This window comes from Anarrhichthys ocellatus, unplaced genomic scaffold (genome assembly GCF_004355925.1).
Source record: "Anarrhichthys ocellatus isolate YVR2014 unplaced genomic scaffold, GSC_Weel_1.0 scaffold9, whole genome shotgun sequence".
NCBI classification, from domain to species: domain Eukaryota; kingdom Metazoa; phylum Chordata; class Actinopteri; order Perciformes; family Anarhichadidae; genus Anarrhichthys; species Anarrhichthys ocellatus.
Window position 1 is genome coordinate 1,038,339 of NW_022280039.1, and position 13,405 is coordinate 1,051,743.

General features: G+C 44.2%; 1 protein-coding gene across 6 annotated transcripts in view; it reads right to left on the bottom strand.

Annotated features, from left to right (window-relative positions):
- Positions 1-13,405, bottom strand: part of mef2cb (myocyte enhancer factor 2cb) — a 69,504-nt gene that overhangs the window by 28,763 nt on the left and 27,336 nt on the right. For all 6 annotated transcript variants that reach the window (XM_031849220.1, XM_031849223.1, XM_031849222.1 and 3 more), the window contains 2 exons: positions 9,591-9,804; positions 90-293 (listed from right to left, as the gene is read on the bottom strand). In XM_031849220.1, the coding sequence (XP_031705080.1) occupies positions 90-293; positions 9,591-9,644 (258 nt within the window). In that variant the 5' untranslated portion in view covers positions 9,645-9,804. The remainder of the gene's footprint in view (positions 1-89; positions 294-9,590; positions 9,805-13,405) is intronic.

The window sequence follows — 13,405 nt, forward strand, 5'->3', positions numbered from 1 at the left end:
ATGCTGTAACCATCTGTCTGCTTGTGCGTTTCTGTGTGTTTGCATGAGTGTGCATGTGCTCCTGTGCATGTGTGAGCGCATCTTCTTACCTCCACAATGTCGGAGTTGGTCCTGCTCTCATGGGGCTCGTTGTACTCGGTGTATTTAAGCAGGACCTTGTCCATGTCTGTGCTGGCATACTGGAACAGCTTGTTGGTGCTATTGAAGATGATCAGGGCGATCTCACAGTCACACAGCACGCTCAGCTCATACGCCTTCTTCATCAGGCCAAACTTTCTCTTTGTAAATGTCACCTGGGTAAAAGAAGGAGATAAAGAAAATATACATATTCACTGTGAGGCATTGACGATTTATATTCACACATCTAGTGTCCCTGAACTGAATGTGATTCACCTATAATCGAATCAATCATACATGTCTGACATGTAGTCATAATTTAATTATAGAAAAAAGTCCCCCATTCTCTCAATATTCGCTCTAATGAGAGAATAAATAGAAATCTGATGTAACTTTTACTCTTTAAAATTAGTAATTCTCAGGGAAACTGAATTAAAGGAAAGTGGAGTCTGCTGATGGTTCAATGCTCCCTGACTGTAACAGTCCATTGACTACACCAGGAAAAAAAAAAGAAGCTGGGTTTGTATTTAGGGAACTGAAAATACTCAGTCTCAGACAGATAACGGTTATTGCTTGTACATCAAAGCGCACAGAGGTTCATCATACAACATATGTCACGTTAAATAGTCTCTTTTTCATGGCCCGAATGTGCTCGCTCGCTCATTCCCGCTTTGACACAAATAAATACACAAACCTATAACTTGGTGTAACTATTTTCATCTAAAAAAATAGCTGAGGCATACTATTTATTTTCTGTGACATTAACACACATTGTTCAGTTGTTTTTTTTTGCCCAATTAACCGCCTCTCATAGTGAATAACAAACCATTGATATAAATAACGGATGGGTTCTGACTGCGCTTGAAACTATTTGTGAGAGCTCAAATAGTGACAATACACTCAACTTAAACCACAACATTTGTCTTCTCTAATGGGGCCTTTTCTCTCTCTCTCTCTCTCTCTCTCTCTCTCTCTCTCTCTCTCTCTCTCTCTCTCTCTCTCTCTCTCTCTGGCGTGTGAGTGCATGCATGTGTATGTGTATGTGTGCGGGGCCCAAGATTGGTAACTTAAATAACACACGCATACAAGTGCCCACATTGTCAAAATAGAACAGCCTCTATTCCTCTATTGTTTGGATCAAAACTAGAGCAGTGAAAGTGAGCTGCACCTGGTTTCCTTTCCAAGCCATGTGTGCAAGCTCTTTGGCCTGTATGGTAAAACAAGAAAATGTGCCACTGCCAGCTTCCTTGTCCGAGCAACACTGCGTTTTTGCATTGAACTTTCTTTCATTTCATTTCCTTCTGTGACTGTGTGTATTATTTACATTGAAGATCTGTATTGACAAAGCTTCTTCCAGAGGAAATACTGCCAAAGCTGTGCCCAGCAGGTGGCTAATGATCTCAGTTTGTTGATTAACTGCATGTTTGTCTATTCTCTTCTGACACTCAAGTCGGCCAAAAAACACAGAATGAAAACCTCCCAACACTCAGTTAAGTAGATATAAAGGCCATAACCGTAGACTATGAAAATCTTTACAAAGAAAGGCTTTAAAGAAGAGATCTCCGTGTGTGGTAAATCAGGGTAATGCATGACTTGCGGCATAAATCTATCATGTCTTGCCCTTCAGATTTTCTATTTACTACTCTGAGGTCTGAAAGAGGAGATAGGGTTGAATGGCTATTGATAGATAGTTTTGGATTTCCTGAAATGATATATCCCAGGATGCACCAGGGAAACTGAATACCAAGCTATCCCTCACCGCGAGTAGGTAAAACCTTGCATGAACTGCCGTATCCTGGACCAGATAAAGTTTTCCAGTGATGTCATCATGTCACGCCGAGCTATGTGTCAGACAGCAGAGGCTGAAACCAGAGAAACGGACGGCATTCTAACTCATTACACAGCGGCGTGTGCAATGTTAGGTTCTGTACCGCAGCACAAACACGCATCTGATTCACCGACGACATCGGAAGAGAACGTTCCCCTGGGCTCTGAATACCATGCTGACATTTACGCAGTCATACTGAAAAATGAAAAAAACAAATCACATTCTCAACGCTGTAAGATCAAAAGGCATCTTGTGACAATACAATTAATTGTCATTTCCAACCCACTCTGAGCTATATGGTCCAAAATTGAAACATGCACACGCTACAGGGGTCTGCCAGCCTTACAACCGCAGAGCTACAATACAAATCGTATACGAGCGAGTGAATAAGATGACAGGACGGTAGGACATATGGTCAAAGCAGGCTATTCAGGAACAGGACATGTAGAGTGTTGTCTTCCCCTGGTATTTTGATGCAAGGGGCATCGGGGCAAACACAGGACACAGCTAGCTGCCGGCCCAGCTCCGTTATCACCCACTCACTCACTCAGTCACTCTGCTGGGGCCATTAATGTTTCAAAAGGTGGCACGTGGCGCACACAGTGGGCTGGGTGTGAGTCCCAGAGGTCCAGAGCTGCTAGTCTCAAAGTGGAGGTAAACAGGCCCCCCCAGCAAACACAGCAGTATTTGTTTGAAGTTGTACCTGGATGACACTCATACGCTGCTTCTCATTTCAACATGTAAAAGAATTGAAAGCAGAATCCAATCAAAGTTATGTCGAGCATCAAACTGTAAATGAGGAACTGTGTTTGCATTCTTATTCATTCTACTTCTCATATCGACCGACTTTAACAACACCGCAGGAAGAGAATGAGCGTGATTATGAAAAGCCTTGACTGACCAAACAATAACACCAACATAAATATCACACCGCACCCCCACATCTCAATCTGACACGTACAACTTGCTACCTTCCAAATCACATATATTACTAACGCTATGCACATACCCACAGGCATCCATATACAGTGCAAGCTTGCTTGAAGAACTACGCAGGTTTTAAGAGAGTTCCTTGATGGTAAATACTGATGCAAAACATCACGTGAAAAGTACTTATTTGTGCTGTACCTAAGCTATGTGATCTTTACGTTTAGTATTCAATTTTACAGCTTGAGGTAACTCTGTCGTGACTCCATGGCCTCACATGATGCCGTCATGTGACCCTTTCAGCCCATCAACATTCAAGCTGGCGCTGTCACCACCGGCCTGTCCTGTGCAAGGTCAAAACGTCTCCCACACAGCAGCTGTAAGTGCGCTGGACCTTTATTCGCCGAGCGACTGCTCTGCACTCTGAGTGGGTCAAACACATGCTACGAATGGCTCAGTGGATCTACAAACATGTACATATATCTGACAGTTAGAGACACTGGATGCCTTTCTGAGCAGAAACATGTTTACGACAGAAGGACTGAGTAAGTGAAAAAAGTATATTCTATGTTCATGATATGGTAAAATGATATGATAATTAACTTATTTTGTAAGCAGCGCATTAAATGGAAGACCAATACAAGTTTTACCATGTGACAGTATTTTCTAAGTGTAAGTAAGGGAACTTATTTCTATTTATCACTGTGTATAATCTTATATCGAATTCATCTGTGAATTTTTTGAAGCGCCATATTTCTGATGCTTGGGGTTTAGCCTTTGGATTACATTGGACTTGTTGTTAAACCAAAGAAATTGTAAACCTCCCCTATGTCAGAGTGGTTGTAATCTTTGTGTCTTGGTCAGTGGGTGCTGCTAGACACACCACTGTGTTAATAACGGAGAGCATGACGTTGCAGCACATTTGGAACTTTACATACTGGTAAAAGGGCCCAGTGTGAGTGTGTGAGTGTGAACCCAACTGTGTCTTTTCACAGTAAATTGGTAACCAGAGTGTGAACCCTATCTTCACACGCACACAGGAATATTTTGTAGACAATTTTAAAAATGTGTTGTGGTAAAGACTAAATAATGACATAATGGGACACTTCACATCAACAGCTAAACCTTTTAAGAGATTACACTGTTATGGAAAACCTTGTGGAAGTGATAGTAAAAATATTCCTCCAAAATTTTGGATCCTTTTCGAAAGAGACAAAAACACCCCCTCCGCCCCATCATATCTACTTATTATATACACCAATACCTCTTTATACATGCTACATGAGTCTCAATTACATTTGGCACATAATGAGCACTCTGTCAACCCGTAGGCATAAGCATCGTGAACATACACTGTAGACTCATAGTGACACACAACTCTTATTCGTTCACCCCTATCCTCCTCCGCCAACCCATCCCAAGAGAGATTTAGACACATGCACACACAAATGCAGTCAGACACCCCCCCTGTAAACACCTAAAAGTGTTATCATCATATGTCCTTTCAGAGCACATCCCACGCTATTGTACATTTTCGTTCAAACCAACATCATTTAGCTTTTCTTTCTTTGTTTTTTCTTCATTCTACATGTTTGTTTCCATGTAAATAAAAGTGTGGTACCGCTAGGAAAATAACCAATAAATAATAAATTATGAAAATAAAATAATCTGTTCTGCTCTACACAATTGACTTGTCACATTTCCTCTGGAATAAAAGGAGAAAAACGCCCAGGATAAACAGAGGGACGGAAAGAAAGGAGGGATAGTGGCTGTTTCTATGCCACATGGGTGAGAGGGGAGAGAGAAAGAGGGGAGGGAGGAGGAGGGAGAAGAGAGGGGGCGGACGCACAGGAAGCACATTTGTATGCATTTCCTCTCATAACAGGAAGAGGCCAGTGGCTTCCCCTTCACAATGGCTTCGCTTCTGCTTCCCACCTCCTGCCTGCTTCCCTGGGGGAGGAGGAGGTGTAGGAAGAGGAGGAGTGGAGAGAAAGGCACCAAAAACTGCTGGTTAGCAAACCAAACATGGCTGTGCGGGGACACACACACGCAAGCACACACACTCACACACACATGGATGTCAGTCAGCTATGGAGCAGCACGATTTGTCTTGAGACAAACACTTATCCCATTGTCAGGGGCCAAGCAGGAAGACACGGGCTTACGCAAAAGGAATAAGAGGAGCCGAAGACCTGGATTTGAACTCTGCTTCACAGCCAAAGAAGCTGTTAAAAGGGGCATTACGACAAAAGAGGCTTTGTCCCACCTCTAATATATGCTCTGCTCTTCTAAAGTGCGTCCTCATTACACAGTAGGAACAAGAGGCAGCAGAACTCCAAACGTTTCTTTTTTCAGTGTCTGAATCGAAAGTGTCCATGCACTTTGAGTTGGTTAAAAGCTGACCTGTGCAACTGATTGAGTGGTGTCTTAATTATGCCGATTTTAGTTATAGGTGTCTTAAAATACATGCCAGTTTAAATTGTTCTTACCAAAACTTGTAATTACATTTCAGGACAGCACTGTAATGGCTGGCTAGGCCACTTCTCTGTATACTCTTGTTTATGCTGAAAAACCACAGCTGGAAAAGGATATGCCCACTGGCAAAAAGGCCCAAGTTAGGGGCCGGAATGACAAAAATAACTTTTTTGTCATTCATTTGAGGTGGATAAACTTCTGACACTGTATACTTAAGGCAAATGATGTCCCCGCACATCTAATTGTTTTCGTGATTTCTGCTGCAGGTTTTCACAAAGTGTTCTTATGATAAGCACAGCTCAGAATTAGCTTCTAGTAGTAAAACAGGAAGATGTATATGAGCAAGTCATTTAAAAAAAAAGCAATATATGAATGGCCAGTCTACAGTCGCTATGTGCGACAAATGTATTTTTATAATCAGATTTTTCCACATTTATGAATTAGGAATATTTCATTTTTTATAGCCAATATACAACTTGATAAATAAACTGACTTTTACTTTCACAATGACAACATAACACAATGAGCACAATATACTATACTAATAGCAGGCAAAGGAAAGAACAGAGAGAAAGCTAGACCAACTATCAAGACAGAATGAAAATTAGAGAGGTGGGTTGGGAGAGCCATGTGAAGAACATGTGAGCGAGAACCAAAACAAGACATAAGTTGAGAAGGCATAAGAATACGACAATACAGCGGAGAGAAGGTGCAGAGCTTAGTGAGCCCTTTTCAGGTGAGGCCTCGAAGCGCTAAACATATGAGTGCCACCCGCTGGGGTAAAAGAAGGAGATGGTAGAAGGTGGGAAATAGGGAATTAGAGGAGGGGTGCAGGGGTGAGGAGCTACCCTGTGGGCCTCATTATTTTCCTGCTGTTAATTTCAAATGCACATTTTCTCACCCCACTGCTGTTGATTGGAGGAAAGAATGCTTTGTCGCAGAAATAAAAAGAGAACTTATTTCAGCTAGCTGCAGTTAACATGGTGAGGGAATAGAGGCGGCATATGCAGGACGACATAAAAAAACATTTTACCATCTCTTCCAGCCAAGTATGTGTTAGTGTGACTGCTGTTTGTGGGAGCTGGGAGATCCTGCTGTTTTACTTCCTGTCACTGATGACCTGATCCATGTTTAACCTTTGGCCCTGGGTCCCTTCCCCCTTGAAAATCGCATGTCCCTCCCACACACACACACAGATTTGTACAAACAAGTCATCCTAAATTAAGCCCACTGAGTGTACTGGCTGGAGAGGTAACACTAATTAGAGCCAATTGCAGCAAATTAGTCGATCCACAAGACCGACTCCAGAGAGATACACGTTTTAGATGTGTACATGTTTAGAAGCATGCATTGGTCTACGCTGCATAAACCTGACGCCAAAATACACCATCTAAGTATGTGTTTGACTGTATAATCTGAATGTCAAAAATCTATACCAGTGTGTGCACAAAAATACCTGTGCATGCATCTGTAGGTGTGTGTGTGTGTGTGTGTGTGTGTGTGTGTGTGTGTGTGTGTGTGTGTGTGTGTGTGTGAGATCTAGCTGTGGCAAGAGAGTCTGCTCTCTGTGAGCAGCCCATGAGTTTATGGCACAGGGGGCTCTTTCATGTGCCCGAGGCTGGGAGAGGGTCTGAGTGGTCAGGGGGCTTGGAGCCAGGGCTCCACACTGCTGCCCACTGTCCAGAGCTCCGGGCAGCCAGTCAACGCCAGGGAGGCCTGGCCCTTCTGTCCCTGCTCTGGGGAAGTGTTTCTGGGCCTGGGGGTGGCAGCCCAAAGTGGCCGCCCAGAGAGAGAGCCAGGCCTTGTGCCTACTATCATACTGCCGCTGCAGGGAGGGCAGGGGTTCGGGAGGAACCGTAGCCCTGTAGGTGGCAAGGTAGCGTTGACAGCCACACAGAGTGGTGCCACTCTAAAGAGGACTGCAGTGTGTATCGACATTTAAGAATCAGGGGAAATGTTACAATGTTTTATTTATTGTCTATTCATATTGCTGTTTTGGAGTGAAAAAGTTTTCAACCATGTTCTATTTCATAAAACTTTAAGGGCTTCTGAACATTCAGATTATATCAAATAACTACATAGTAGATATTTTGTACAAATCATAAAAACATCAATCTGTTAAATGCAAAAGACCGCAGAATAGTTTTTATTAGTCTTAAGGTAAAACTTTTTAGACATAAAACAATAAATCATCTGGTGTTTATTTGGCTTGGGCTCTAGGACCTTTCCTCAAGAAGGAAGTGAAAATATGCAAAGCTTCCGTTTTTCTTTTTTTTTTCTAAGAAGAAGATTTAAGTTTTCTGTCTCTGTCTTGTGATGTCCGCCTCTACGAAATGTAGTGATGTCATTTATTTAGGCCGTAGGTTGAATGACACTAAATGACATATGCTCAGTATGCTTGCAGCGTTGACCACATGACTGGATGACTTCATGTCAATAGGACTTGCTATTCGACTAAAACAAACAACTAAATAAGTAATCTATCATATCAGAGATCAAAACAACTAAATACAGTGACAAATTGATTTTCCTTTCCCTGAACCCTCTCTCTCCCTCCTCTCCTCCCTTCTCCTCTCTCTGTAAGTAAAGCCCGGATATCTCAGGCATCGATTCCCCTCAGGTGTCCTTCCTGTCTCCCTCTTTCCCTCCTTATCCGCAGGAGCCGGAGTGCCTGGTACAACTGGCGGGCCCAGCTGAAGGTGGGATGAGAGAGAAGGGCTGAGATAACAGTAAGGAGGAGGTGTGGGTGCTGCAGCAACACGATAGCTTTCGTCCTCATCTGAAACTCTGTGACCTCCTCCTCGCTCTTGTCTCTCTGTCTGCCTGTCTCACAATAACATACACACATGTACAGAGATAAATCCGAATACAGAGAACATGGGTGCATACTGTCACACCTCCCTGCATATTTATTAAATCTCTCTTTCTCACTCTCACTTTCTGTGCTGCAGCTATGACTCTAAAGGCACCCTGTTTTGGAGATGAGCACGCTGTGTATCACAGACAGTAAAACCATTACTACAGGAACTTTCTTCTTCATCTCAGGTTCACTTCACATCCTCGCTCTCCTCTCACCATCCTCTTGCTACTTACACATCACACTCATTGAGACCAGTCATGACAGAGGTCGCAATCTGCTTCAATTACTCCTCCAGTATTGCCCAATCGATTCCTTGAGCCTTTTTATGTCACTTTACTCTGGCTGCAAATGGCTGCAAACGTTTGATACAGCCCGCTGTGAGAAACTGTTGAGGACTATTCTTGTGGATGTCAGACGATAAGGAGGCAAAAGCGATGAAGTGTGTCTGTGTGTTCATGCAAGTTGTGTGTGCCTGTTTGACCTGTGATCTAGGGGCCACGTTAGCAGCGTATGGATCCAATTGGGCTGCCAGGATGCTGACAGAGTGTCAGTGGTCAGTCGTGCCACAGGAAGTGATCAATTGTGAGCTCTGTCTCTATCTATTTCCTGCCACAGAGGCAGTGTCTGCTTGAATCACGCTGTCCACAATTTATTATGTCTCTCTCTCAAGTAATGCCAGCTGTTGTTAAAAAAGTGTCTTGCAAGAATTCCATTGTTGCTAGGTTCATTATAGGTTCGTCTGTAAAGTCTCGCTGGTTTGAAAACGTATCTCTTGTGCTATGCAGAGGAAAGCTACAGCAGTCCTACTGTTACCGATTTAGCTCAAGTTTGTTTGTCTCCCAGACTGCTCTTCATCTCCACCCTGTTGGCCCACTCCAGTGTGTCACTACAGACCATCCCATCTCTGTTTAGTTGTTTGTTTATGTTTTCTCCGGTGCTACCACCCTCTTCCCGGTAATATTCCACTGCCGGTGAGCTAAACTGGGTGGCATGGTGTGAGAGGCTGGGTGTGTGAAGGGTGCTACAGTTGCGTGTAGACCGCAGCCCTCAGAGCGGGCAGTGATATGCTGAATGTTTTTTGAGAATTACAAATGTTCTCATGCAAATCCCTGTTTGGAAAAATCCTCCTGGTGCCCTCACACTGGTTTGTTCAGATTGTGGGGAAACAAACCTGCCATTATAACCCAATGGAACTCTTCCACCCAAAGCAATAACAGTGCTATCTCTGAATATACCACTCTGTCGCCCAGTTCACATATTGCCCAGACTCCCTCTAGACCTTCATTGTTGAGGGGGTGTAGGGTGTTTCTCCTTCCTCCATCCTCCACCCCTTCCATTCTTCACCCTCATACTCATTCATCCTCCCCTCCCCCAGGGACTTACCTGTCTGTTGCGTTCATCCATAATCCGCGTGATCTGAATCTTTTTCCTCCCCATCGTCCCAGTCTCTTTCTTTCTCTCCTCTTTCTAAAGAACTTTATGCTTTCTTCTCTCTCCTCTTTCTTCTTCTTTCTCCTCACTCTTCTGCTCTTCCTTTATCTGTCTTTTTTCTGCTTTCTATTTGTTCCAATCAACTCAAAGATTCCAGCATCCGTACCTGCAAGAAATAAATGGGGAGGGGGAGGAGAGGAGAGGATAAGCATTAAATGAAATGAAATATGGCAAAATACTGAGAGAAAAAAAAATAATAAAAGTGGCATCGTGGCAGCCACAAGGGAGGGTGAAGAAAGACAAAGAATCTGTCAACAATGTTGTGAGAACGGCTGTGTTTTTCACTGTCGATATCATGCAAATCAGCTTTTGCATTTTTTTCCCAGGCACCGACTATGAGAAGAGACAGCGCTGTCAGGATCTCGCTTCGTTCACAGAGAGTTTGACAGTGTTTTGGAAGTGCCGCTAACTTAAATGCTCTAATCACCAACACTGTAACATTACCTCCAGACTGAGAAATACATTTTGTTTCTTCCCACGAACTGCACTGTATTGACAGTGGAGCTGCCAGACACAGCTTTTTTGACTCTATCTGCTGCTCATCTCCAAAATGGCAGACATGAGTCGCAGGATAGAATACAGATGTAAAACCGAGATCACTCTTGCCATATTTTGGCAAAACAAAGCCAAAAAAAGACAAGGAGACGAAAAGTGCCAAGAGATCTTTTGAAACATGGGTAGAAGGACGTTTCTTTGAGACAGAAATCAAAAAGAATTCCAACATGAACCTAATCCAGCTGGAGACATTGCATTTCAGTGAGAGCATCTTAATAAATGCACTTGCGCGTTTGCTTGTGTGCACACGGCGAAGTGCATGCGTACGTGTGTTCAAGGAGTGGAGGCCAGCAGCTGATGAGCTGGACTGCATGTGCGAAGTAGAAAGCTGCGCTCCAAAAAGTTTGCGTGAGTGAGTGACTCTGTGTGTCCACGCGTGCGTGCATGTGTGAGAGTGTGCACATGTTTGTGTTTGTGTGTGTGTGTGTTTGTGTGTGAGTGTGTTCTTGTCTGAGCTTGGCTAAGCCAGAGCTCCAGTGCATCTCTCCAGAGTGCTAAAGTAGGCCAACCCAATCTATCTCAGGGAGGAGCAGAAGAACTGTTGTTGTGTTTTCTTTTGACAGTAGAGGTGATAACGTCCCTCGTTATGCAAATGAGCATCCCATTATTTAAGCTCAGTGCAATGCAGGGGAGCTGTCAGCGCCGTCACATAAAAAAAAAAAAAAAAAAAAAAATTCCTCCATCTACCCTGCCTTTTTTCTCTACTTTCCCCTTCTTCTCTCTTCTCTCCTTTCTGAACCAGATTTCCGGCATCTGGCAGCACAAGCATCAGACATTGATGTGGAAGACGACACTGCTTCACCAAAAGACATGTCAGTCTCAGTCTCTCTCTCCATCACTCTCTCTCTCTCTCTCTCTTCTCTCATACAACCTTGCTCTCTTCCTCAATCTCTCATTTTCTCTCCTTTGCACACTCCCGCACACATACATGCACATTGTAATGCACTTCCGTTCCCCTTCTTTCCTTTTTTTGTCTTCCCGTAACCTGAATCCATGTATTTATTGAGTAACATGCATGAGAAAGCACAGGAAAGCCCTAAACCCCTGAGGTGAGCGTAGCACATTGCTATGCACTTGACCTCTTTGTGCTAGAGAGTAGGACATTGATAATGAAAGTGATAATAGGGTCATCCAGGGATGCTGTGTCTCCTAGTGACAGACGGAGGCCTATAGCAGTAGTACATAACTGTAGATATTTTCATTTGCAACAGAAGACACAGGCTGTGTACTACCTGCTTGGATCCTTCAAGACCGAGGGTTCTGTAGTGTTTAGTTGAGTTAGGTTTAACTATGATGATGTGGGCGATGTGGAGTCCATATGCATAACATAGATTTAGTACATTTATTACATTTTTAAGGAATGACATCACACTGATTATTGTGTATATTATAAGATTCTTAGCCAAAAACTTCCATCACAGAAAAATGGACAACAAAGTGAGACAATACAATTTGAAGAACAATGATGAAATACATGACAAAAACCTCCCTGGTTGATGGTTTGGAATACGCCCACTTTATGGAAGAAATGAGATGCAAACATAAATGCATCATTTGGCAGTTAGGACAACAGCCGGACTGCACCATCATAATAATAACAAGATCTAAAATAACTCAGTGGCAGCTCTGAAGAGGCTATCCAAAACATTTTAGCATTGCTTTGCGCAAACACACCCATCCATAGACAGAAAAACAAAGAGCTGCCCTCTGGAAGAAAACAAAGAAGGATGTTGTCAGACAAACTAGGATTACAAGCCAACACTAAGGCGCTTGGCACAAGACAGCCAGACAAGGATATCAATCAAGCTGGCGTACTTCAATCACAGGCTGACAAGCATCCTCCCCTCCCCTCCCAGTCTTTGTGCCGGGCATCGCTCCAAACAAGGAGGCGTTACCTCCGTGATCCTGCCTCCTGGCCTCCACCTCCTCGTTCCTCCCACAGCACACTGAGCAGAACTGAACCTCTCAATGTCAACAACCACTGGTGTAACACCTTAGGCCTTACGTAACATTAAGGCTAAGACTAAGCCCGTGTCCTGAACATTTAATCCCTGCTTTTGGCTCTCAGCACCAGCTAACGCTCCCCGAGGTGAGGTTCTGCTGCCGCTTAGCCCCGTGGCGGAGTCCCCCGCCTCAGCCACCCCCTCCTTCCCCATCCCTTCTCACTCTTGCCTCCTCTACCTCCTCCTACACAACAAACCTAGTTCCCCTTCCCTCTGTCCCCACCTCTCTTCCAACTCCCCCCCCCATCCCACCAACCCCCACCGACTTTTCCTCACACCCGCCCCCGTCCCATATGAATGCCAGGCAGCTTCTGGATGAGAACTGAGTGCCCACCTCCTCATCGGGCTCCCTTCCCTCTTATTTCCTCATAGTGAATAAAGCATCAGTTAATTTAACAGATTACCACTGAATCACTCAATCCAATTTAGCCTCATGACGCCAAGACAGCGGAATGGAGGGGAATGCAGGAAACAAGCACTGCTTAGTGAGGATGGTCGTGTGGCACAGGGCAGTAATCCTGAGCAGGAATGTTTCGAGGGGGACTGACACTGACACCTGACCTTGAGAGGGCAGATACGGTGAGAAAGAAAGAAGAGGATGAATAAATGAAGACAGATAGAGTGAGACAGAAGAAAGAACTAACAAGCTTGTCCACATAAAGCCACTTTGCTAATCCCAATGTAAGGCGTGGAGAAAGACGGAATGAGCTGTGAAAAATGATGAATACACTAAAGGGTGCCTTTATCTCCTCTGTGGAGTCTGACTAATGGTACGCCTGCATTCACACAAGCTCGGTAACTGGAAGGAGGCTGGAGAGAGCGACTGCTAGGGTCAGAGAGCACGCTCGCACCAAGCAGACAGAAGGACAACGGTTGCTCCTCTGCTTGTTTTATATCCTGGGTCCCAACTCTCTGTGCTTTGAGCTGGAGAGGTGACAATGAAAGAGAAGGAGAGTGGAGAGAGGAGAAACGGAGAAAAGGAGAGAAGAGAGGGAAATGGAGTGAAGCATAAAGAGGGATCTTTTGAACAGGCACCAGGCCTCTCCAGGGGGAGGGGAAGAGCTGTACCCACGACCCTCCCATCTGTTAAGCAGACGGACAGAGAGAGAGAGAGAGAGAGAGAGAGAGAGAGAGAGAGAGAGAGAGAGA